The 22,523-nt window shown below is 48.2% G+C and overlaps 1 protein-coding gene across 5 annotated transcripts in view; it reads right to left on the minus strand.

The window, feature by feature from the left end:
• Positions 1-1,677: 1,677 nt before the first annotated feature.
• Positions 1,678-22,523, minus strand: part of ZNF341 (zinc finger protein 341) — a 43,411-nt gene continuing 22,565 nt past the window's right edge. For 2 of the 5 annotated variants that reach the window (XM_032605907.1, XM_032605911.1), the window contains 8 exons: positions 22,000-22,193; positions 21,049-21,239; positions 16,231-16,439; positions 9,640-9,736; positions 7,896-8,028; positions 5,015-5,126; positions 4,690-4,760; positions 1,678-2,897 (listed from right to left, as the gene is read on the minus strand). In XM_032605907.1, coding sequence (XP_032461798.1) covers positions 2,368-2,897; positions 4,690-4,760; positions 5,015-5,126; positions 7,896-8,028; positions 9,640-9,736; positions 16,231-16,439; positions 21,049-21,239; positions 22,000-22,193 — 1,537 coding nt within the window. In that variant the 3' untranslated portion in view covers positions 1,678-2,367. Of the gene's footprint in view, positions 2,898-4,689; positions 4,761-5,014; positions 5,127-7,895; positions 8,029-9,019; positions 9,082-9,639; positions 9,737-16,230; positions 16,440-21,048; positions 21,240-21,999; positions 22,194-22,523 lie in introns of all 5 variants that reach the window. The other 3 variants (XM_032605909.1, XM_032605910.1, XM_032605908.1) reach the window with 2 other exon arrangements.

Here is a 22,523-nt window from a genome sequence, read left to right on the forward strand (position 1 = left end):
CCTTCATCTGGTACATAGCCCTCTGCCTTTTCATCTTGTCTATCTCTCTGAGAATGTGGTTTTTGTTCCACAGGCTGCAGACTTGTAGTTCTTCTTGCTTCTGCTGTCTGCCCTCTGGTGGATGAGGTTATCTAAGAGGCTTGTGCAAGTTTCCTGATGGGAGGGAATGGTGGTGGGTAGAGCTGTTGCTCTGGTGGGCAGAGCTCAGTAAAACTTTAATCCACTTTGTCTGCTGATGGGTGGGGCTGGGTTCCCTCCCTGTTGGTTGTTTGGCCTGAGGCGACCCAACACTGGCGCCTACCCAGCTCTTTGGTGGGGCTAATGGCGGACTCTTGGAGGGCTCACGCCAAGTACTTCCCAGAACTTCTGCTGCCAGTGTCCTTGTCCTCATGGTGAAACACAGCCAGCCCCAACCTCTGCAGGAGACCCTCCAACACTAGCAGGTAGGTCTGGTTCTTTCTCCTTTGGGGTCACTGCTCCTTCCCTCCTGGGTCCTGATGCGCACACTACTTTGTGTGTGCCCTCCAAGAGTGGAGTCTCCCGTTGCCGTACCCCCAGGTTGGGAAGCCTGATGTCAGGCTCAGAACCTTCACTCCAGTGGGTGGACTTCTGTGGTATAAGTGTTTTCCAGTTTGTGAGTCATCCACCCAGCAGTTATGGGATTTGATTTTATTGTGATTATGTCCCTCCTACCGTCTCATCGTGCCTTCTCTTTTGTATTTATATATGGGGTATCTTTTTTGGTGAGTTCCAGTGTCTTCCTGTCAATGACTGTTCAGCAGTTAGTTGTGATTCCGGTGCTCTCACAAGAGGGAGTGATCGCATGTCCTTCTACTCCGCCATCTTGAAACAATCCCCCTGGCATGCCTTCTTCTGTCCATCAAACACTCTGTGTCAAGGCCTAGATCAAGTGTTACCTCCCCCTCTGAGACTTTCTGTCCCCATCAGTCCCTCCCCTGGCCCTTCTGAGGGCTGGGTACGCTTACCGCCCTTACCCCCTCAGCTGGGCACTGCTGCCTCACTCATCCCTCCCACTGCATCACACCCTTCCTGAGGATGTGGGGAACTCGACCTTGCTCTGAGCTCCAGCCACAGGCCCACACACAGATGTCTGAGGGATATCAGCCTTCAGGGAAACTCAGCAATCAAATTGAGTCTGACAGTCCTCCCGCCTCCTGCCCTGTTCCATCTCAGCCTCAGAGTCCTCTCCTGTAACTGAGGTAATGTGGCCCAGCAGGGTGGTGGTGAAGACAAATAAGAAAGCACAGGTGAAGGCCCATTTTCTCCCTCCCTGTCTCCTAGGCAGCCTAGTTTGCTTCCCCCCTGGACTAGCTGGAGATGCGGAAGGGAATGCTGGATGTGGGGGCACCTATGGCCATCCAGAGGCCTGCTCAAAATGGTCCTCTGACTCTGGTTAGAGTTTCTGATTCCAAAGGGTTTTATGGCAAGGCCCAGGACCCTGCATTTTCAAAAGTGAGTTATAAACCCCTTCCTCCAGGGGTTTCCATGGGATATATTCTGAAATAACTGTTCTGGATGCACCAAACCTCCCTATGGCAATCGGGGTAGCGTAGCTGTGTGAGGAGCCAAGTGACCCCTCAGCCCACACAAGCTTTGGTGGGGGGAATGCTGCCACCTAGGGGCTAAGAAAGAAACTGCCAAAGCTAGGGCCTGAGCCATATTGATAAAAACATTTATTGAGCACTTTCTGAGTGCCGGGCACTATGCCAAACTCTTTGTACATTTCATCATACTGTATCCCGATGACAGCCCTATGAGGTAGTACTGTCATAAGCCCCATTGTACAGATGAGGAATGCGGGGCTCAGAGAGGTGAAGTGACTTACCCAAGGTCACACAGCAAGTAAGTGTCAGCGCTTGGATCTGAATCCAGATCTGGCTCACAGCTGAACTCTAACCACAACACTTGAGTGCCTCCTACATGCCTACATCAGAGTCATCTGGGGATGCTGGGAGAACTGCACGTGAAAAGGTTTAACAGGTAAAGGCTCCAAACATATCAGGTCCCTGAAGAGCAGCTTAACTAGAGACTGCCCCTAGGCAGCCTGGAGGAGGGGTGGGTGGGACTCCCCTGTCTTCTCTCTCAGGCAGCCTGACCACCAGCCTGGACCAGCCAGACCCTGGGCCATTTAGGCTCAGCTGCCTCAGATCCCAGAATGCTGCAGGGCTTCCCAGCAGGACAGGGGGCCCAGCGAGGCGACCTTGGTCCAGGGTTTACAGAGCATGTTCCAAAAGGATTTTGACCAATGGCTCACTTCCACTGGGAAGGATCTCTAGTCTGCTCCTAGAGGCCCCGGACCCAAAGGTGAGCATCAGGCAGGATGCGGGAGCGAACACCATGGGTCCATCACTCCGAGGCCTGGATGTAGACAGGCACAGCAAGCATGGCACACGGGCCCTCGGCCCCTGCCTGCAGCTCCGCCAGGGCCAGGTTGGAGCCCAGGCCCTCGGCATGCCCGGGCACCACCAGCTCAGGTTCACCCCCCACTGTCCCACCCACTACGATGGACAGCACAGCATCAGGCTCCGAGAAGGGTGGCTTGCCTGGGGCGGCCTCGGGCACTGGCCCAGGCCCTGTGTCCTTCAGCTCCTCCAGCCCCAGCGGGTCAGGCAGGGGGGTCACCACCTTGCGGCCACCAGTGCTGCCGCTGCGGGGGGCTGCCCTCCTCCGGGGGGGCCGCCGGGCTTGCAGGTCCTTGTCCTTTTGGGGGCCAAGGCGGCAGCGGTGGTCCTTGAGGTACTTGTGGCGGGAAAAGCCCTTGGCGCAGCCGGCACAGCGGAACTTGTAGTTGCCTGTGTGGGCGCGCTGGTGCTCGGCGAGGTGGGCACGGCGACTGAAGGACTTGCTGCACAGGGCGCACTTGTGGAGCTTCATGCCTGGGGAGCGAGGGGAAGGCAGTGAGAGGCACCCAGACCCTTCACCCTGCAATGCTGCCCTGGCACTTGGAACAAAGCCCAGTTCCTCAGCTTGCCCTACGAGCATGGGTGTGATCTGGGCCCTGCTCCCTCCACCCTCATCTCCCACCTTCTCCCAGCCACTTACCCTGTGCCAGCCTCCTGCCTCTGGGCCTTTGCTTGTGCTGTTTCCCCTCTGCCTGGAACAGCAAGCTCAGCCCCTAAACCTTAACTAACTTTGCCAGGTCACCATCATCTCTCTCCTCTCTGGTCTGCCTGCCTCACCCTGGCCGCCTCAGACCATTCCCCACAGGGCAGCTAGAGAGGTCTTGGTAAAACCTCTCCATGACACTCCCTGCTCCAAACCCTCCAGTGATTCCCCAAATTTCCCACAGAGCCGCCTGCAGCTGGCCACCCCCTTCACCTCTCAGACACATCTCCTTCCTCTCCCCCATCTTGTTCTCTGAGCTCCAGGCCTCCCGCCCGCCTTTCCTTGTCTCAAACACCCGCCAGTCTCTTCCCTGCCTGAAGGCTTCGCACTTGCTGCTCCCTCACCCTGGAAGCCATTTCCGGCTCTTCTCCTCCCTCAGGCTCAGCTTTCGTGTCACCTCCTCCGGGAAGCCCTCCCTGATACCCACTTCCCTTCTTTCTCTGCCCGCTCACTCTACTTATTTCCATCTTTGCCCTCAGCATATTTTACTGTAACATACTTACTTGTTTGCTGTTCATTTTCGATCTCTGCCACTAAATGCTAACCTTCCCCAGGAGGGCAGGGTGGGCTTCTGCCTGATTCCCCCATGGCACCCCCAGTGCCTGACACATGGTATTCTCGCAATAGTCACTCACTGGATGAATCACTGGTGCCTCCATATCCACCATGAAGTCAACTCCGTCCCACACACAGACTGTGCCACAGCCCCCTCAGCCTCCCTGGGATGACAGCTCAGAGAGGGGGCAGTGACTTGCCCGAGGCCACCCAGCAGGACAGTGGTAGTGCCAAGAATCAAGCCCAGGCCCTCTGTCTCCAAGTCCTCAATCTACTCTCTTAGTTTTCACACTTTCTTTAGCCACCAGATCCTGTTTATAAACCAGTGGCTGTTAATCAGGGGTGACTTTATTCCCCAAGGATCGTCTGGCTTGTCCCCGGAGACATATTTGGCTGCCAGAACCACGGGGGAGAGGCCAGGGATGCTGCTGAACGTCGCACAGTGCACAGGGCAGCCGCCCACAACAAAGAATTATCCAGCCCCAAATATCAATCGTGCCGAGAGTGAGAAACCTTGTTCTATAGACCAAGTGGTATGTGGAAAGCCAGCCAAGCTGCTCTGGGGAAGCAGCAGCCCCAGGAGAAGCTCTGCGGAGCCACCGGGAAACTGAGGAGTGGTGTGGAGACCCCCTACTCCACACCCCAGCTTCCTCGCTCTGCCGAGTGGGCCAAGGAACCTCCCTGGCCTTATCTTGGACCCACTCAGAACTGGATCTCCCTCCACACCTGGCCCCACCTCTGTCACACTGGGTGCCTCTCTGGTATACAGTCATCTCCTCCTGAGTCAGCTTCCTCCTCAGCCTGGGGGACTGTGGTTGACTCACCTCCGTACACCCTGAGGACCCAAACGCAGGCCAGGCTCATGGCTCACAGGAGCAAAAGTCTATTGGCTGGAAGGTACCAGGCAGGGAAAATAAGCCTCACAGGATGTGTTTGCTCTTTCTGGGGCTCCTGCCCAGGGGGCTTGAGCTGAACCAGACCCTCCTGGCACGTCCAGGAGCCACTTACCGGAGTGGGAAAGGATATGAGCCTTCAGCTTGTCTGGCCGGTTGAACTCCTTACTGCAGCCCGTGTGTGTCCTAGGATCCAAAACGCTGGTCAGGGGAGCTCACTAAGCACAGGACTCTCTTGCTGGCCCCCCTGCTAGCCCTGGGCAGGATGGACTCGCTCATCCACCCTAAGGGTTGGGCAGGGGAGCAGCATGGGGAGTGAAGCAGCCAGGCAGGACCCAAGACAGGACAGAAGGAGAGAGGGCCTGCAGCCCTCGGCCCTGACCCCCTTCTATCCCACAGCTGGGTAAACCTGCCCCCTCCCACCCACCGTCTCTACTCACGAGAAGGGGCATTTGTACTTCTTGAATGGCTCATGGATCAACATGTGTCTCTTCAGTTTGTCCTTGCGGTTGAACGCGGACTCACACACTGAGCATTTGTAGGGCTTCTCACCTGCAGGAGGAAACACAGATGCGGGACCAAGGGTGCCGTGAGAGGGAGTCTGAATATGGGGCGCAGGGGTCTCCATTAGAGGACAGCAACTCCTCTAGGGAGGTGGCCTGGGGGAATATTGCCTCTCCCTTTCCTCGGACTCTGCTTTGCCAGGGAGAAGAGGAGGCTGTTTCAGTTTGGATGGGCAGGAAGGGCCTCTCTGACGAGGCAACACCTGAGGTGGTGAGGGAGCGAGCCATGCAGGAATGTGGGAGTGAGGGTCCCAGGCAGGAGGAGAGGTGGGGCACTGCATGTGTCTGAGGAACAATGGGGAGGCCCATGTGGCCGGGTTGGAGCAGGAGAGGGAGAATGAGGCAGAAGAGGAGGTGGGCAAGGCAGCCAGGCCCAAAAGGGAGGGCTTGGGAGGCCAAGGTTTTTACTCTGAGCCGGATGAGAAGCCACCAGAGGGGCTGAGCAGAGGAGGGGCAGGATCTGACTCGAGAGTCTCACAGGCTCCTTCTGGCTGGCTGGGTGTAGAGAACAGATTGAGGGTGTGAGGGTGGAGGCAGGAAGGAGGCTGGTACAAGAAATGGGAAGTGGCCAAGTACAGGTGATGTTCAGAAAGCAGAATCGGCAGCCCTTGCCAACGGACTGGCTGTGGGGCATGAGAGAATCTAAGGCGTGGGCTGGGTGGATGGCCGTGACATTTACTGAAATGGGGCCCACCATAGGGGAGGGGGGAATTACACCTTATCTGGTTGAATCCTTGCAACAAACCATAAGGTAAGTCCTAGAAGAGAAAACTTAGGTTCCTGGTCTACACCTAGTGCTTGGGGGAAGTAAGACTCCAGCCCAGCAGTGTGACCCAGAGTCCACCTGAGTTGCCCCAGATTGTCTGCTGCAGAATCCATGCGTGGGGCTGGGGCTGAGGGGTGGCATGGAGAGCAGCTCTCACCTAACAGGGGTCAGGGGTCAGAAACTGCCCTTTGGAAAAGGGCTGTTACTGGGTTGCTTTACTTCCTGCCATTATTTCCTCTCTGTTCTCCTCTCTGGGATGAATAAAGTACTTTTGAAAAATGCCAACCCAATGATTGAGGAAATTCTGGCCCTTACAATGGAATGTTCTGCAGTCATTAAAAAGATTAAGGTCGATCTGTGTTTCCTGATCTGGAAAGATCTCCTGGTTATATTGCTAGGGGGAAAAGAAAAGTGTAGGACAGCTTAATACAGTCTCATTTTTGTTAGAAAAAAATACAATCCCCATACTCCAAAAAAGCCCTGGCCATATGGATTTGTATCGACACAGAATACGCAGGGAGAAAGGTAGGGGAGGGTACACACCAAACTGTCAGTAGCAATTAAGATTTGAAGGGGGAATTTAACATTTTACTTTAGGTACTTCCATACTGCTTCCATTTTTACAAAAAGTATGTATTACTTTTGAATAATAATAATTATTTTAAAAACCAAAAAGAAAGCAATTTGGTAGTATCTATCAAAATTGCCAATGAAGTTACTTTTTTTCTTCTTTTATCATAAATATGAAATATATATAACAGAAAATTTACCATTTTAACCATCTTTAAGTGTACACTTCAGTGGCATTAACTACATTCTTACTGTCATGCTACCGTCACCACTATCCATCTCCAGAACTTTTTCATCATCCCAAACTAAAACTCGGTATTGCATATACATTTTAACCTAGCATTTTTTCCACTGCTAGGAATGTACACCTCAGATATATTCCCAAAAGCTTGTCAAGAGACCCACACAGCATTGTGTATACAAACTAACAGCTGAAAAAATAAGTTAAGTGTCCATGCACAGGGAACTAGTTAAATCAAAGATGGTAAACGCAGGAGAATACCATGCAGCTGCGAAAAAGAAGGTGCCATTAGGAACATCTTCAAGGTACTTGAGAAGTGAAGAAAAATGGCACATAATAGAGTTATAACATGTGCCTCTTTGTGTAAAAGTAAGCACATGTTTTGTATGGATGTAAAATAAAACTAGAATGTCCCAGATGAGACCACTAACAGTGATCACCTTTGAGGAGGGGAATTAGGATCACTCTTCAAACTGCAAAGTCCAAGTCACAAACTGATGGTGGTTATTTTAACAACTAAAACTGTACAGATAGAAAATATTGTTTTGTGAAACTTCTGTTTCAGTATATTCTGTGTGTAAGTATGTGTTTCCTGGGTTGCATATAGAATGTATTTTTTACCGTACACCATAGTTAAAAAAAAAGGATTGTCCATCTGAGGAGAGATGCTTTTGTATTATCAAGGATTTTTTTCCTCAGGTTTTCTCAATCTTTAGACTGTTTTCAGTATAAAGCAGAACAGAATTTTTTAACTAATAAAAAACATTTTAAAGCTTAAAAGAAAATAAAGTGTCGATGTATCTCAGCTGGGGAACTAAGGAGAGAGGGTTCTATCCAGGTTTGGGAGGGAATTTTGCATCGAGCACAACGCCCCCACCCCCAGGGGCTCAGAATGGCCTCAGGGGCAGAGCCATGAGTCCCCCCCCACCCGCCTCCCAAGGCTCATCTCCACTCTAGTGTTGGTGGGAACCCCTTGTTCACTTGAGGGGGCAGGCAGGGGCCAGGAAGGGGATGGGAAGCAGGGATGAAGAGAGGGAGGGGATGGGCAGGAGGGGGCTCAGGAAGAAGGCTGAAGGAGGTGGGGAGGAAGGCCAGAGGAGGATGGGAAGGGGAACAGAGAGGGTGTCTGGAGGGAGGGGAAGGGGGACTGAGCAGGAGTTGGTGGGGGACAGGGTACCCACCTGAGTGGATGTGAGCATGCAGCTTGAGGTAGTGCTCCCGCCGGAAGAACTTCTTGCACACCTGGCACTTGAACCTGCCCCCGCTGCCGTGGGTGGGCAGGTGACGCCGCAGGTAGCGTTCACAAGGAAACACCTGGCAGAACAGAGGAGTCAGCGTCAGGTCTGACTCACCAGCCCTCACCACGTTATGAGCTCAAGGGGCCCCTCGTTACCAGCCCTTACAGAAACATCTTCCTTTCTGCCCACCGGGGGTCAAGGCCCACAGTGTCAAGCTCAGCCATTAGAACCTCATGGCTCCCACTACTCACCCATAAGCCCAGTCAAGACACGCATGCCCTGAGCTTCTGCCCAGGCTGTTGTTTCTACCCAGGGAGCCTTTCTCTTAGCCTGACAAACTCCTACTCATCCTTTAAGACCCAACTCAGGTCACTGCTCCTGTGAAGCCCTCCCTGACTCCTCAATGCCACACCAGGCAAAGCAAATTCCGCCCTTGAATGTCCACCCATATTTTTAAAGTCAGCGTCTAACTTATTGAAACACGGCCCTTTGCTTGTACGGGATCTCCAAGAGGGCAGAGAGGGGCTTTCATTCCTCAGCACAGGGCCTGAATCAAATGACTGACAAGCAAAGGAATGAATGAAAAAATGAACAAATAACTGAAGAAATAAATGGAAAGGTAATAAAAAGCCAGAAAACACAGAAGCCAAAATCTCTTTCCTCCCCAGGCATAGGAAAAGCATTCGTTCGTTTTTTCATTCATCTGATACAGAGAAGTGGTCAAGGACACAGACCCATCAACTTACTAGCCCCATCATTTCCCAGCTGGATGACCTTTCTGTGCCTCGGTTTCCCTGTCTATAAAATGGAGACAGTAATAATTTGCTTACCTCCTAGGGTTAAATGCGCCCGTTCAGACAAAATGCTCAGAATAGCATCTGGCACATGGTTCTCGCTAATTCATGATACCTTTTATTCAGACCACAAATTCCAAACCCCTAAATTAGGCTATATAATTAGAAACATCTACAATGAGGCCAAAGTGAAACCAGGGCTGTCTGTCCTGGAAAATCTGCCTCATAAGGTTGTAAGAAAATGAGTAGAACAAAGAAACCAGTTAAACACACCAGGGTATGCAATCTGCAAAATCCAGACTTCAGGAAACTCCACAGGACCGATGGCCCAGTTTCTTCAACAAATACATTAAAAGAAAAAAGAAAGGAGCATCGATGGGGGGAATCTGTAGATTAACAGAAACTTTGGTCGTATCAACCAATCACAATATACCAACCTGATTCAAACAAACTTTACAAAAATTATGTTTTTGGGAAAAGTGGAAAATGGAACACTGCCTGGATATTTGATGATATGAAGGGCCAGGCTTTAGTGAGGGCTTCCAGATCCACTGAAAAGAAGAACCAGTAATAACAAGGATGATAAGACATCAGGAAGCTGGAGGCCGCTGTTCAGATGCTGGGCCTGGGCCCAGGAGAGGCCTCACTCCACGTCAGCCCGGCCTGGCCCGCCTGGCCCAGCAGTAGCACTGGGATGGCCACGGGTGGTGTCCAACGGGTGAGACGGGCCAGGCAGAGCTCTCGCTCTTCAAAGGCAAAGTCGTCTGCGGAGACAACCTCAAGCTTGGCCTGCACGTGTGTTGAGGCAGGAGGGGAGAAGGAGACGGTGGGGTCTTCACTCCATCACCTCTCGCCCCTATTTTCGCCCAGCCAGCAAGGGCAGGGTTCCCCACCTTTTGGCAGTGCGGGCAGGGGAAGTTGTGAGTGGCGGTCTGCAGGTGGTGCTCCAGCGCCTCCGGGGTGGAGTACTTGTTGACGCATTTGACACACCTACATGGGGAGGAGCAGAGAAGTGAGAGAGCTGTGTTCTCGGCTGGATGCCCCAGCAGGCGTGGGAACCGGGCCACTCCCTGCCCCCAACACCAGGAGGCAAAATCCCACATCTGATTCATTCTCGAATCGGTCCATTCTTCTCGCTTGCCACCGCCTCCATCCTAATCCAAACCATCTTGCTCGAACATGTGCAGTAGCCTCCTCCCTGCCCTAATTCATTCTCCACAGGGGAGCCAGCAGGAGCCTTTAAAAATCAAAATCACAGCTTACCCTTCCCCCTCCCCATATCCTCAAGTCCATTCTCTAGTAGGTCTGTGTCTTTATTCACGTCTTGTCCCTAGGTTCTTCATGACCTTTTTTTTTTTTCTTAGATTCCATATATATGTGTTAGCATACAGTATTTGTTTTTCTCTTTCTGACTTACTTCACTCTGTATGACAGACTCTAGGTCCATCCACCTTACTACAAATAACTCAATTTTGTTTCTTTTTATGGCTGAGTAATATTCCATTGTATATATGTGCCACAAAGTGAGAGAGTGGCATGGACATATATACACTACCAAACGTAAAATAGATAGCTAGTGGGAAGCAGCCACATAGCACAGGGAGATCAGCTTGGTGCTTTGTGACCGCCTGGAGAGGTGGGATAGGGAGGGTGGGAGGGAGGCAGACGCAAGAGGGAAGAGATATAGCAACATATGTATATGTATAACTGATTCACTTTGTTATAAAGCAGAAACTAACACACCATTGTAAAGCAATTGTACTCCAATAAAGATGTTAATAAAAATAAAAAAATAAGATTATGTGTTTACGACAAAACCTTTTTTTTTAAATAAATTTACTTATTTTATTAAAAAAAAAATCAAAATCAGACCATGTCACACCCTTGCTTAAAAATCCCGACCTTGGCTTACAAGGCCCTACTGGCCTGACTCACTCCCAGCTCTCAGCTTTCACCTTTCCCCATTGCCCATCTCACACCCTCTGCTCCAGGCCCCCCGGTCTCCTGAATGCACCCAGAACACACCAAACTCGACCCCACCTCAGGTTCTTTGTACTTGCTGTTTTTATGACCCGGAACACTCTTCCCCCCAGTCCTCCCCTTGGCAGCACCTGCTCAGCCTTCACATCTCAGCTCAAATGTCACCTCCTCAGAGAGTCCCTCCCCGACCACCCCGTCTCAAGGTGCCCCCCAGAACCCAGCCCCAGCCACTTCCTACTATGCTCTCCAGTTGTATTTCCTTCTTAGCAATTATTATCTGGAATCATTTATTTGCTTACTTCTCTGTCTCCTCCACCAGCAAGTGGGCTCTGGAGGCCAGGACCATATCTGTCTTGTTTGGCTTGTTCATAACCTGCTCTGAGCACCAGGGACAATCTCTTACATGAAACAGTCAGACAAGGACCCACTGTAGAGCACAAGGAACTCTACTCAGTACTCTGTAATGGCCTATATGGGAAAAGAATCTAAAAAGGAGTGGATAGATGTATAACTGATTCACTTTGCTGTACACCTGAAACTAACACAACATTGTAAATCAACTATACTCCAATAAAAATTAAAAAAAAAAAAAAGTCAGACAGACAAGGATCCAGGTCTGGCTCCCTCCCATCTCTGACCCTCAGTTTCCTTATCCATAAAATGAGGTAGGAATTCCAAGTGGACCTGCCTCTCAGTTTTTCTTAAGATCATAACAAGAGTCAAAGGACACACTGGTGCCAAACAGCTCATAAACTGCAAAGCCCATAGACATGGTCTTTACTCTAAACATCACTCGCTAACATGCCCACAAAAGAGCAGTTTCAGGCCTCAAGCCGCTCTAAGGAAAAGGTCCCACCGTCCCCCCACCACAGAACATTCACCAGCAAATAGGCCCGTTTACAATGCAGTATCACTGAGGAATGCCAGAGGCAGGTGGGCAATTCATGTTAAAAACAGAACCATGGACCCTGCCATCTGTACACCAGGGCACGTGGGAAACCCGCAGTCAGGCTGCACCTGTCGTGGGCCCCAGGGACACCCCCTCAGGCCACACCCTGAAAACCACAAGCTAAATGCCTCCAGATGGCAAGAAAGAAGGAGCAGGAGAGGTGAGAGCAGAGCTACCAGGAGGGCAGAGACCTGGTGAGCTAGTGGGAGGAAGAAAACAGGAATCGCACAGGCTCCGGCAGCAAGGATGCAGTTTCGCAGCACCATTAAATGAAAACTCCCTGCCAGAAACGCCACCCTAACTATGTCACCCAAAGTAACATCCCCAGCACCAGGCCAAACCAGAGTCATGTGTCTCCTGATACAGCACGCTGAGAAAGACACAGCGTCGCTTTGTGATACTCCTGCCAAAAGTGCCAATCCTGGCTCCACCCTGAGGTCAAATCAGACAAACCCAAACTGAGGGCATTTTACAAAATTACTGGCTTATACTCTTCCAAAATATTAAGGTCATGAAAGACAAAGACAGAATGAGAACTGTTCCAGCTTAAAGGGGACTAAAGAGACACAACAACCAAATACAATCTGGAATCCTGGATTGGATCCTGAGCCAGAAAAAACATTTTTTTTTCTTTGTCTATAAAGGATGTTATTGGAACAATTAGAAATTTTTGAATAGGGTACATTAGGTAACCGAATTGTATTGATTTAACTTCCTGATCTTGATAACTACACTGTGCTTATGTAAGAGGTTATCCTCATTTTTAGAAAATACACACTAAAGAGAAAGGGTAAAGGAGCATCATGTCTGCAAATTATTCCCAAAAAGCTCAGAATGTGATAAAGTAAGTGTGTAAGGATTGTAATATCGGGGAGATCTGGATGAAGGGTGTATGTGGGAATTCTCTGTACTATTCTTATAACTTTTCTAGAAGTCTAAAATTATGTCAAAATAAGTTTAAAAAGAACACTTCCTGAAAGTGATTGCCTATGGGATGAGGGAGCGGGTCAGGGTGGATGGGGAATTCCTTTTCACTCTATGCCCTCCTGTAGTTTTTAAATATTGCATTGTATGCACATAGCAATTATTTTTTTCAAGTAGGTAATTAATCTTTTTTAAACCCCTCTGTGATCTTTGACCTGCAAAATCACTTCTAGGAATTTATTTACAAATGAGCAAAGATATATGTCCAAAGTTGTTCCTGCAGTGTTGTTTATAATAATGACAAACTGGAAATAACCCAATTAACCTGCAATAAGGAATGAGTTAAATAAACTACAGCCCATCCACATACAATGGAATACTAAGTAGCTGTTTAAAAGACTGAGGCAGGTCTGTTTGTGCTGAGGTGCAAAGATATAAACATTATAGTTTTAAGTGGTAACGCCAAGTATACAGAATGATCCTATTAAATTTTAGACTGTTTATCAGAAGCTGTGCAACAGGAAGATGGTGTGATGAATTTTCACCAGATTCAATAACTGTGTTTGGGATAACCTAACTCAAATATAGCCTGTGATATTTATAGCTATAAATATGCTTATTACAGATATATATCAAAGGACATGTACCAAGAGGTTAACAGGGTTTTGTTTTTTGTCTTCTTGTGGGTTTTTCTAAAAATTCATTTCTGTGCATTGAACATGGATGACTTTTGTAACTAGAAAAAAAAACACATCTTAGTCTTAAAAGGAAAAAGTAAACATACAGCATATATATAGTGACATGTATGAAATTCACTTGAGGGAGTTGGGGAGGCTCCACAGGCAGGCCAAGGCAATGTGGCCCAAAGCAGGCAGAGCAGCCGGACTGACAGGACCTGCCCCCGTGAAAATGGAATGAAACCACCACACCCACTTAAATGTCACCATGAGACAGAAATAAACTCTCACCTTGTTAAAGCCACTGTTATTTTGGATCCCTGTTACAAGCAACCAAACCTAGATTTAAATTATATAATTAATAAACATTGCAGCAATAATATTTATTGAGTACCTATTATGTTCTAGGCACCATGTCTAACTGCTTCATACTCATCTTACTTGATCCTTATAAATAATCCAATAGGGTAGGCACTATCGTATCGCCATTTCACAGGTGAGGAGACTGAAGTTCAGAGTGGCTGAATATCTTGTTGAGGTCATCCATCAGGTGTGCAGCTGAGCTCAGATTTGAGCACAGGGAGGTGGCTCCAGAGCTCTTATCATTACCCACTACACCATCCCACCCTTGGGTCATCCAGATGGTGTCCTGCCTCCCTGCACCTTACTCTGGGGCCAGAAGCTCCAATGGCTACAAAGGGCCTCTGACACTCTAAGCTTGGCAAGAGAACCTGGGAGAAGTGATCTACTGCAGGCACAGGGCCATCATGGGGCTCAATTCTCAGCCTGTGAACTCCAAAACCAGAGCTATGAGGCTTCCACAGTCCAAGACAAGAGTTTGAATCCCAGCTCGTACTGACGTTGTTACTCTGGTAGGCAGGTCACTTCTCCTCTCTGAGCCTCAATGTCCTCATCTTCAAAATGGGGAGAACACCACAGCTATGGACTGAATGGTGTCCCTCAAAAATCTGCATGTTGAAGTCCTGACCCTCAATGTAATGGTATTTGCAGATGGAGCCTTTGGGTAGTGATTAGGTTTAGATGAGATCATGAGTGTGGGATCCTCCAGGTAAGGTTAGTGCCCTTATAAGAAAAGACCAGACAGAGGATGCCCTCTCTCTCTCATGTGTCTATAATATTTTGTTATAGCCACCTCAGCTGACTGATACAACCTACCTCCCAGGATTGCGGGGATCAATGTCCCTAAGTCAGGCCAAGGCACCTAGTAGTTGCTCCCTTCCTTTTACTTGGCATCTCACTCTAGAGAGACACACAGTTACAGGGACTTATAGAATATCCACAGATTGGAATGGCAAAAGCAAAAGAAAATGCCCTCTGAGAACAAATGAGAATTACTCATCATTATCCAGAAATCTCTACCCCTTAGCTGGTCAGAGCTTCACCTGGTTTTCCTGCCTCTTTGGCCCCATTTCCCAATCTCCCTCAGGGTCAGTTGCCCTACATCCCATTTCTCAAGCCCCAGTCCCCATGCCAACTTCTCAAAGCTCTTGTGACTTCTAAAAGGCCCTCATGCCCTGGCCCCACTTTCTCTCCCAGGCCCCATCTAAACATCTCCTCCCCCTTCCATTCCACAGAACAGTCATTCTAAACCATATGCTATTTTATTTTATATCGCTACACCTGCTGTTCCTCCTGCTAGGAATGCACTTCCCACTACCCACTGTCTACCTGGCAAACTCCTACCCATCCTTCAAAACCCAGTTCAGATATCATTGTTCCTGGGACACCTTTGCTGCCCTACCTCCCACTTTGCGTAATATGTCTATGATAGCATTTTATCACAGTATATCCTAAGCATATATACACTCCTGTCTCCCTAAGCAGCCCATGCATTCTAAACTCAAGGTCTGTATTTACTTATTTTTGAACCCCAGAAGCCTCACCCAGGAGTTAGAGGGGGGCCCCATTAACAGAGGTCATCAGCTAAGTCTGTGCAGACACAAGTTTGTACAGAGAAGCAAAAACCATTCTAACATGAAAATATTCACTAATGGACTAGAAGAAGTCCCTAGACAAACACTCCAATTTTTTTTTCACTATCCCCATGCACTACGTGCTGGGTTTTGTGAGGCAGCGGCTCCCAAGAGACATAAGGGAAATGCGTGGCGAAATGAATGCAGAGCAAAAATGAGGGGTTCCACCAAGTCATGAAAGTGATGCTGGATGACACCATCGGCATATGAGAGTCTAGAAGAGGGACCAGAAAGCAATCGAGGAAGAGAAACTCTACAAGGATGATCACAGGATCGATGGCTCCAAAGAGAATGATCTGAAGATCTAAGGACTAAAAGCATGAGGCAAAACAGAGGGAGCCCTTCATCATTTCTGCCAAAGGGACCTTCTTTATGACTGAAACAGAAAACTACAACAATGTAAAGGGTTGTCAGAAAACTACCCCCAATGAAATCTACATTTGATTCATTCCTTGTCCATTCTAAGAATCAGCATATAGCTTCAACTTTAACCTAAAATTTACAGATTATAAAACAAATGAATCTTATTTTTATGATTTTTGCTTTCAGATTTTGCTTTCAGACTTGTTCATTTTTTCATTTAAGAATCAGCGTACCATTCCAACTGTAACCTAAATTGTGTAGACTATCAGACGGAGTACTATTTTCATAATATTTTACTTTAGAAAAAATACCAATCTTTTTCCCATTATGAACAAGGAAAGAACATTGGCTTCCCTTTTTTAAGATTTTTTTTCTTTTTTTTTTAGGATAACTGTCTGCCAAGTTGAAGAATGATATAAGGCGGGCCAGCATCTCTTGCCCCCTTCAGTGCCAAGACACAGAACCCTCTCTGCCAGGCTGGACCCTGGAGCCTCAGATTCCCCTTTGAGATGTCCCACTGGTCCTGAGCAGTCAGAACCACCAAGGAACCAGACCCCTGGGCTCCCTGCAGGGAGAGGGAAAAGGGAGGGCACGTACTTGTAGACGGCACTGTCCTTCTTGGGGCTGTGCTGGGGCAGGAGGCTGTGTGAGTACTGATGCACACCCAGGTCGTAAAGTGAGGGGAAGTCCTTGCCACAGAGGTGGCAACGGTAGCTCAGCTCCTCCTGGTGGCTCTTGATGTGCTCCAGAAAAGTGTCGAGCTTTGGGAACGTCTGCGCGCAGCTTTTGACCACACACTTGTACACCTTGAGGGAAGAGGCAGGGTCGGTGAGGAAAGGCAGGAGAGCTGCTCCACTGCCGCCCCCTGCCCTGTGGCATCCACCTCGAACACTGCTTGTGGAAGACCCAACCGCTGTTTCCCTGCTCCCCTGCTGCTGCAGCCTTGGTCTTATTTTGATTAGAGGGTCCCCTCCTCTCAACCAGTCACAATGGGCCCATTACCCTCCCTGCAGGCTCTGTGTGGTCTGGGTATGCTTAAGAAAAAATATCCAAAACCTGGAATGATAACATCTTGAAAAGATGTGAAAAGATGACATGACGTCCTTCCAATGTCATGCTAGAATAGTGGCTCTCCAACTTGAGCCTGCATCACGATAACAGATTATCCTACTCCCAGCGAATCTGATTCAGCAGGTCTGGGTGGCCTGAATATGTGCATTCCTACCAAGTGCCCAGGTGATGCTGAAGCTGCTGGGCCAGGGACCTCAATTTGAGAACTGCTGTCTGGCAGGCAGTTAGGTAAAGGCAGTTAAGCCACTGGGGGTCATCTCACCCTCTGGGTGATGTGACTTGTTTTGACTGTTTACTACTGATTAGGACCCAGACTCTAAAGTTAAATGTCAACTTGTAGAAAACTGATCCAATGTAAATGATTTTTCTCATGTAGAAAAGATAACTCCAAAGGTTTTGGTGCCCTGAAGACATTAACCAGATTTGTATCTAACTTAGTAATCTTATTTCAGGATTCCTTTTTTTCACTGACACAGTTATATAAGGGTATAGATATCAGTGTTTCTTATCCTCTTTTGACTGGCTTTGTCATCCTCCCAGTTCCCTCATTAACGAGTTAAGTAAAATTCTGACTCATGTTCACTATGTTATTTGTATGAGAATGATGTTTTTTAACATTTTGAAAATTATACTTTGACAAGTAGTACACACTCCTCATAGGGCTGCATGACACACTCAGATACAATTCCACATGCCCTTTCTTCCTAATAAAGTGAACCCTGATTTGTTCAGAGTGGCAAGATGCCAAATCAAGTTAAAACATTTGATCCCCTGGCTCCCTTACACCGAGTGTCAGCCATGTGACTCCTTTCTTGCCAATGGTAAGTAGGCAGTAGTCTTTGGGGAAGGAATCACTCCCAGAACAAAAAGGCAAAAGCTTCCTAGGAGAAGTCCCCTCTGTTTTTTGCATTTGTCCTGACTGGAATATAGATGTGATGACTGGAATATAGATGTGATGACTGGAGGTATAGCAGCCATCTGGCAACCTTGAGGATGAAAGCCACATGCTAAAGATGGCAGAGCAGAGAGCCAAGAGAACCCTGCTATATAAGCCCAATGCTACCTACTTATGGACCTCTTGTGATGTGAGAGGATAAAAACCCTAACCAGTAAGCCAGTTATCTATTATTTCCAGCATGACAATGCACTCCTAAATGACAGAGCATATGCACCGGCTCTGACCAATGAGAGGTCTACAGAAGTCTTCTGGGAAAGGTTTCCTTGCTTCTAAAGAAGACACAGAAAATACAACCCCTTTATGCTCACGGATAATACTGTGTTTGATCTTCTGCCTAGGAAGAGTGACTGCCACCACAGGACCACAGGCAAACCACCAGCAGGGGACAAGGCCACACCCTGAGATAGTGGAGACAAGAGCTAGAAAGACACAGGGTCCTTGATGCTGGGTTGAGTCAACTGACTGTCTCAGGCCCAGAGCTGCCCTATCTTGGGTTTTCTTGTTATGTGAGATAACAAACTTCCTAATTGTTTAAGCTAGTTTGAGTCAAAGTTTTCTGTGATTTTCCCCCAAACATATCCTAACTTAACTCCATCAATCTCCCTGCTAAGAATCTATCATAAGGGGACTTCCCTGGTGGTGCAGTGGTTAAGAATCCTCCTGCCAATGGAGGGGACATGGGTTCGATCCCTGGTCTGGGAAGATCCCACATGCCACAGAGCAACTAAGCCTGTGCGCCACAACTACTGAGCCTGCGCACCACAACTACTGAAGCCTGCGCTCCCTAGAGCCCATGCTCCGCAACAAGAGAAGCCACCACAGTGAGAAGCCCATGCACCGCAACGAAGAGTAACCCCTGCTCGCTGCAACTAGAGAAAGCCCATGCTCAGCAGCGAAGACCCAACACAGCCAAAAGAAAAAAAAAAAAAAAGAATCTATCATAAGGAAGAAGTCAGAGATGTGGACAAAGATTTGATTACAACAGTGTTCACAACAGTTTTGTTTATAATAGCAAAACTCAGGAAGTAACCTAAATGTTCAACAATAGGGAATTTTAAAAAATGTAGCCATTGGGAATTCCCTGGTGGTCCAGTGGTTGGGACTCCACTGCTTCCACTGCAGCGGGTACAGGTTCGATCCTTGGTCAGAGAACTAAGATCCCTCGTGCCACATGGCATGGCCAAAAAAAAAAAAATGTAGCCGTTAAAAATTATGTTTTGTTTTGTTTTTTTAAATAGTGACATGGAGACTTCCCTGGTGGTCCAGTGGTTAAGAATCTGCCTTCTAATGCAGGGGACACGGGTTTGATCCCTGGTCAGGGAACTAACATCCCACACGTGGCGGGGCAACTAAGCCCGCGCGCTGCAACTACTGAGCATGCAAGCCACAGCTAGAGAGCCCGTGTGCTGCAACTACAGAGCCCACGCACTCTGGAGCCCAAGCGCCACAACTAGAGAGAGAAAACCCGCACACCACAACCAGAGAAAAGCCCACTAGAGAGAAGCCATGTGCCGCCACTAAGACCTGACACAGCCAAAAATTAATTAAATAAATAAATATGTTTTAAAGATAGTGACATGAGTAAATGCTCAGAATATAAAATTAGATTCAAAAACAAAAAGGACAAGAAAATTTACACCGAGTGAAAAAAGTCAGTCTCAGAAGGCCACATACTTGACGATTCCACATATACAACATTCTCAAAATGACAAACTTATAAGGACAGAGAACAGATTAATTTTAGTGGTTTCCAGAGGCCAGGGATGTTGATGAGGAGCGTGGGTGTGACTACAAAAACCCAGCACAAGGGAGTCTCTGTGGTGATGGAATCCTTCTGTATCGTGATTGCAGTGGTGACTACTCAAATCTACACAAGTGATAAAATGACATAGAACTATACATACACTTTATATCAAAGTCAGTTTCCTATTTATGATACTGTGCTCTGGTTATGTAAGAAGTAACCATCGAGGGGAACTGACTGAAGGGTACGAGGGACCTCTCTATACCATCTTTGCAACTTCCTGAGAACCTATAATTCTTTAAAAAGTCTTTTAAAAAGCTATCTCAGAAAAAAAGCATACTTCAAAATTATATATGTGTACAGATCCCAATTATAATTTTAAAAAAAACAGAAAATCGACAAAACATACTGCATTTTGGGCTGCATTCATGGGAGGACACATTGCAAGGTGGTTAATGACATGGGGTTTGGAGTCAAATCAACCTGGCTTTGAAGCCTGACTCCGTCACTTACTGGCAGTGTGACTTAGGATGGGTCACTTCACCTCTCTGTGCTTCAGTTTCTTCACCTGGATATACTGAAAATGCCTATCTCTAAGGTTGTCATGAGAAGTAAATAAAGTATTGAATGTAAGGCACTTAGCAGAATACCCAGCATATAATAAATAGTAAATATTAACCTAAGCATTCTTCAGACTTTTCTGAATTTTCTAATCTTACATTGGGTATATGATACTTTTATAAGGAGAAAAATAACTAATAAAGATTATTTAAAAAAAATAAAGACTGGAATAGAGTTACCATATAACCCAGCAATTCCACTCCTAGGTTTATACCCAAGAGAATTGAAAACATATGTTCATACAAAAACTTGTACACAAATGTCCACAAAAGTATTAGTCATAAAAGCCAAAAAGTAGAAACAACCTAAATGTCTATCAACTGATAAAAGGATATTCAAAATGTGCTATATCCATACAACAGAATATTATTGGGCAATAAAAAGGAATAAAGTACTGATACATGTTACAACACAAACGAAAACATTATCTCAAAAGACCATGTACTATATGATTCCATTATTAAATGTCCAGAACAGGTAAATCCATAGAGTCAGAAAACGGATCAGTGGTTGCCTGGGGCTGGGAGTAGGGGGGTGTGACTACTAACAGGTATAAAGTTTCCAGGGTGATAAAAATGTTCGAGAATTAGTGTGGTGATGGCTGCGTAACATTATGAATAGATTAAAAACTATTAAAGTGTACACTTTAAAAGGGTGAACTTTATGGTATATGAATTATGCCTCAATGGAAAAAAAAAAAGGTTGTAGTCTTAAATCCCCATAGGTAGGTTTTTAGACCCTAGGTCTTCTCAGAGGAGTAAGGATGCCTCCTGTGTCTGGTCCCTTCATTATACGACCCTTGAGAGGTGGGCTTCCTCCCCTGGGCAAGCACCATAACCGCCCAGTAAGCTGGCCACACCCAGGCAGAACGGACGAGGAAGCTTGGTCCATCATGGTCACATGGTAGCTCAGAGCAGCCGAGGCCCACTCCTGTCCCTTTCTAGGCAGCACCAGTCAAGGCTCACGACTGGAGTCGGTGTTGCCCGCCCACCCCGACCCCTGCTCCCCGCCACCCACTTACCTGCTCATTCTTATGCTGGGTCATGTGGGACTTGAGCTGGAAGTAGGTACTGAACTTGCTGGGGCAGAACTGGCACAGGTAGGAGCTATCGATGAGGACCACCTGCTTGGCCTCCAGCTTGTCCCCCTCCTCCTCGCCTGCTGTGGGCAAGGCCTGGGGCTGCGGGGCACTCGACAGGGTCTGGCCCAACCCTATGGAGAAAGTCAGGGAGGGAAGTCACTGAGAAAGGCAGAGGGAGAGCCAGGACAGAGCCACGCCCCTCGGGAAGGACTCCCAGGGCACCTCCTGTGGGCTCCCTTGCATTCACCCCGCCACCTCCCACGAGCTCGGGGTTGGATGCTGTACCCGAGGCCCTGCACTCACACTCAGCTGGTGCACACAGACACAGCCATTCCAGGGGCCAACGTACTGAATACTTACATTCCAGAAGAGCTATGCCTCAAGTCTCCCCTCGCAGGCCTTCCCCTTGGACACTCTAGACCTCTCCGTGGTTGTTAACAACACTGACTGCCACCCCCAGCTGTACTCACAATGCCTCCCAGCTCCTTGTTCCAATTATAAGCATTTGTTTAGTTGTCCTTCCCTCACTCTCCCTGAGGACGGGGGCCTCTGACCTCATGTCCGTAGGCCCAGTGGCCTGGCACACAGTAGGCCTCCCTCCAAATGTTTGCTCAATGCTCAAAGCATGATGTGATCTAAAACATCTCAATAGGCTGGTGCCAGGCACTGTAGGAGTTTTGAAAGAAATGGTTTCTTCTCTAGAGCTCACAAGAACTCAGAGGGCACACACAGAATGGCTAAACAACGCAGTAGGGTAGTTCCAACTGGCAGGTCATGTAAAAGTGGGCATATGTTGCTTGCACATTAGCTGCCTGTGGCTGGCGCTGCTCACCCCCAGGGCTGCATAGGGAGACTCCAGCCAGACACAGCCCAACGGCCACTTCTACCCACCTGTGCTATCCTCATCCTCCTGCCTGCTGGGGTTCAGGGCCATGACCTGTACAGTCACAGAGTTGCGAGAAACGGTGCCACCGCTGCGTCCTGGAGGCCACACCTTGTGGGTCTGCATGTGTTTCTTGACATTAGACTTCTGGGCAAAGGCACGGCCACATGCAATGCACTGGAAGGGCTTCTCACCAGTGTGGCTGCAGACACAAGGCTTGTCAGCACCCGCGTGTCGGAACGGGACTGTGGCCTCAGCCCAGGAGCTCACAGCCACCAGGAAGGCCCAGGCAGAGCGTCCAGATGCTGCTGGCCACCATCCTGACACCATGAGGACAAGCCCTCTTGCTGAGGCAGGCAGACCAGAGACAGACAGACCCTGGGCTCTTGGTGACGTTACTGAGCTGCTGAATCAACCAGCCCTGGAGCTGACCTTCTCTGTGGCCATCTCACATTGTGAGAGAAAACATTTCCTAATTGTTTAAATAGGGATTTCTGGTTTTTGAAGGAGAAGACATCCTAGCTGTCACAGC

This window comes from Phocoena sinus, chromosome 15, assembly GCF_008692025.1.
Source record: "Phocoena sinus isolate mPhoSin1 chromosome 15, mPhoSin1.pri, whole genome shotgun sequence".
Lineage (NCBI taxonomy): Eukaryota > Metazoa > Chordata > Mammalia > Artiodactyla > Phocoenidae > Phocoena > Phocoena sinus.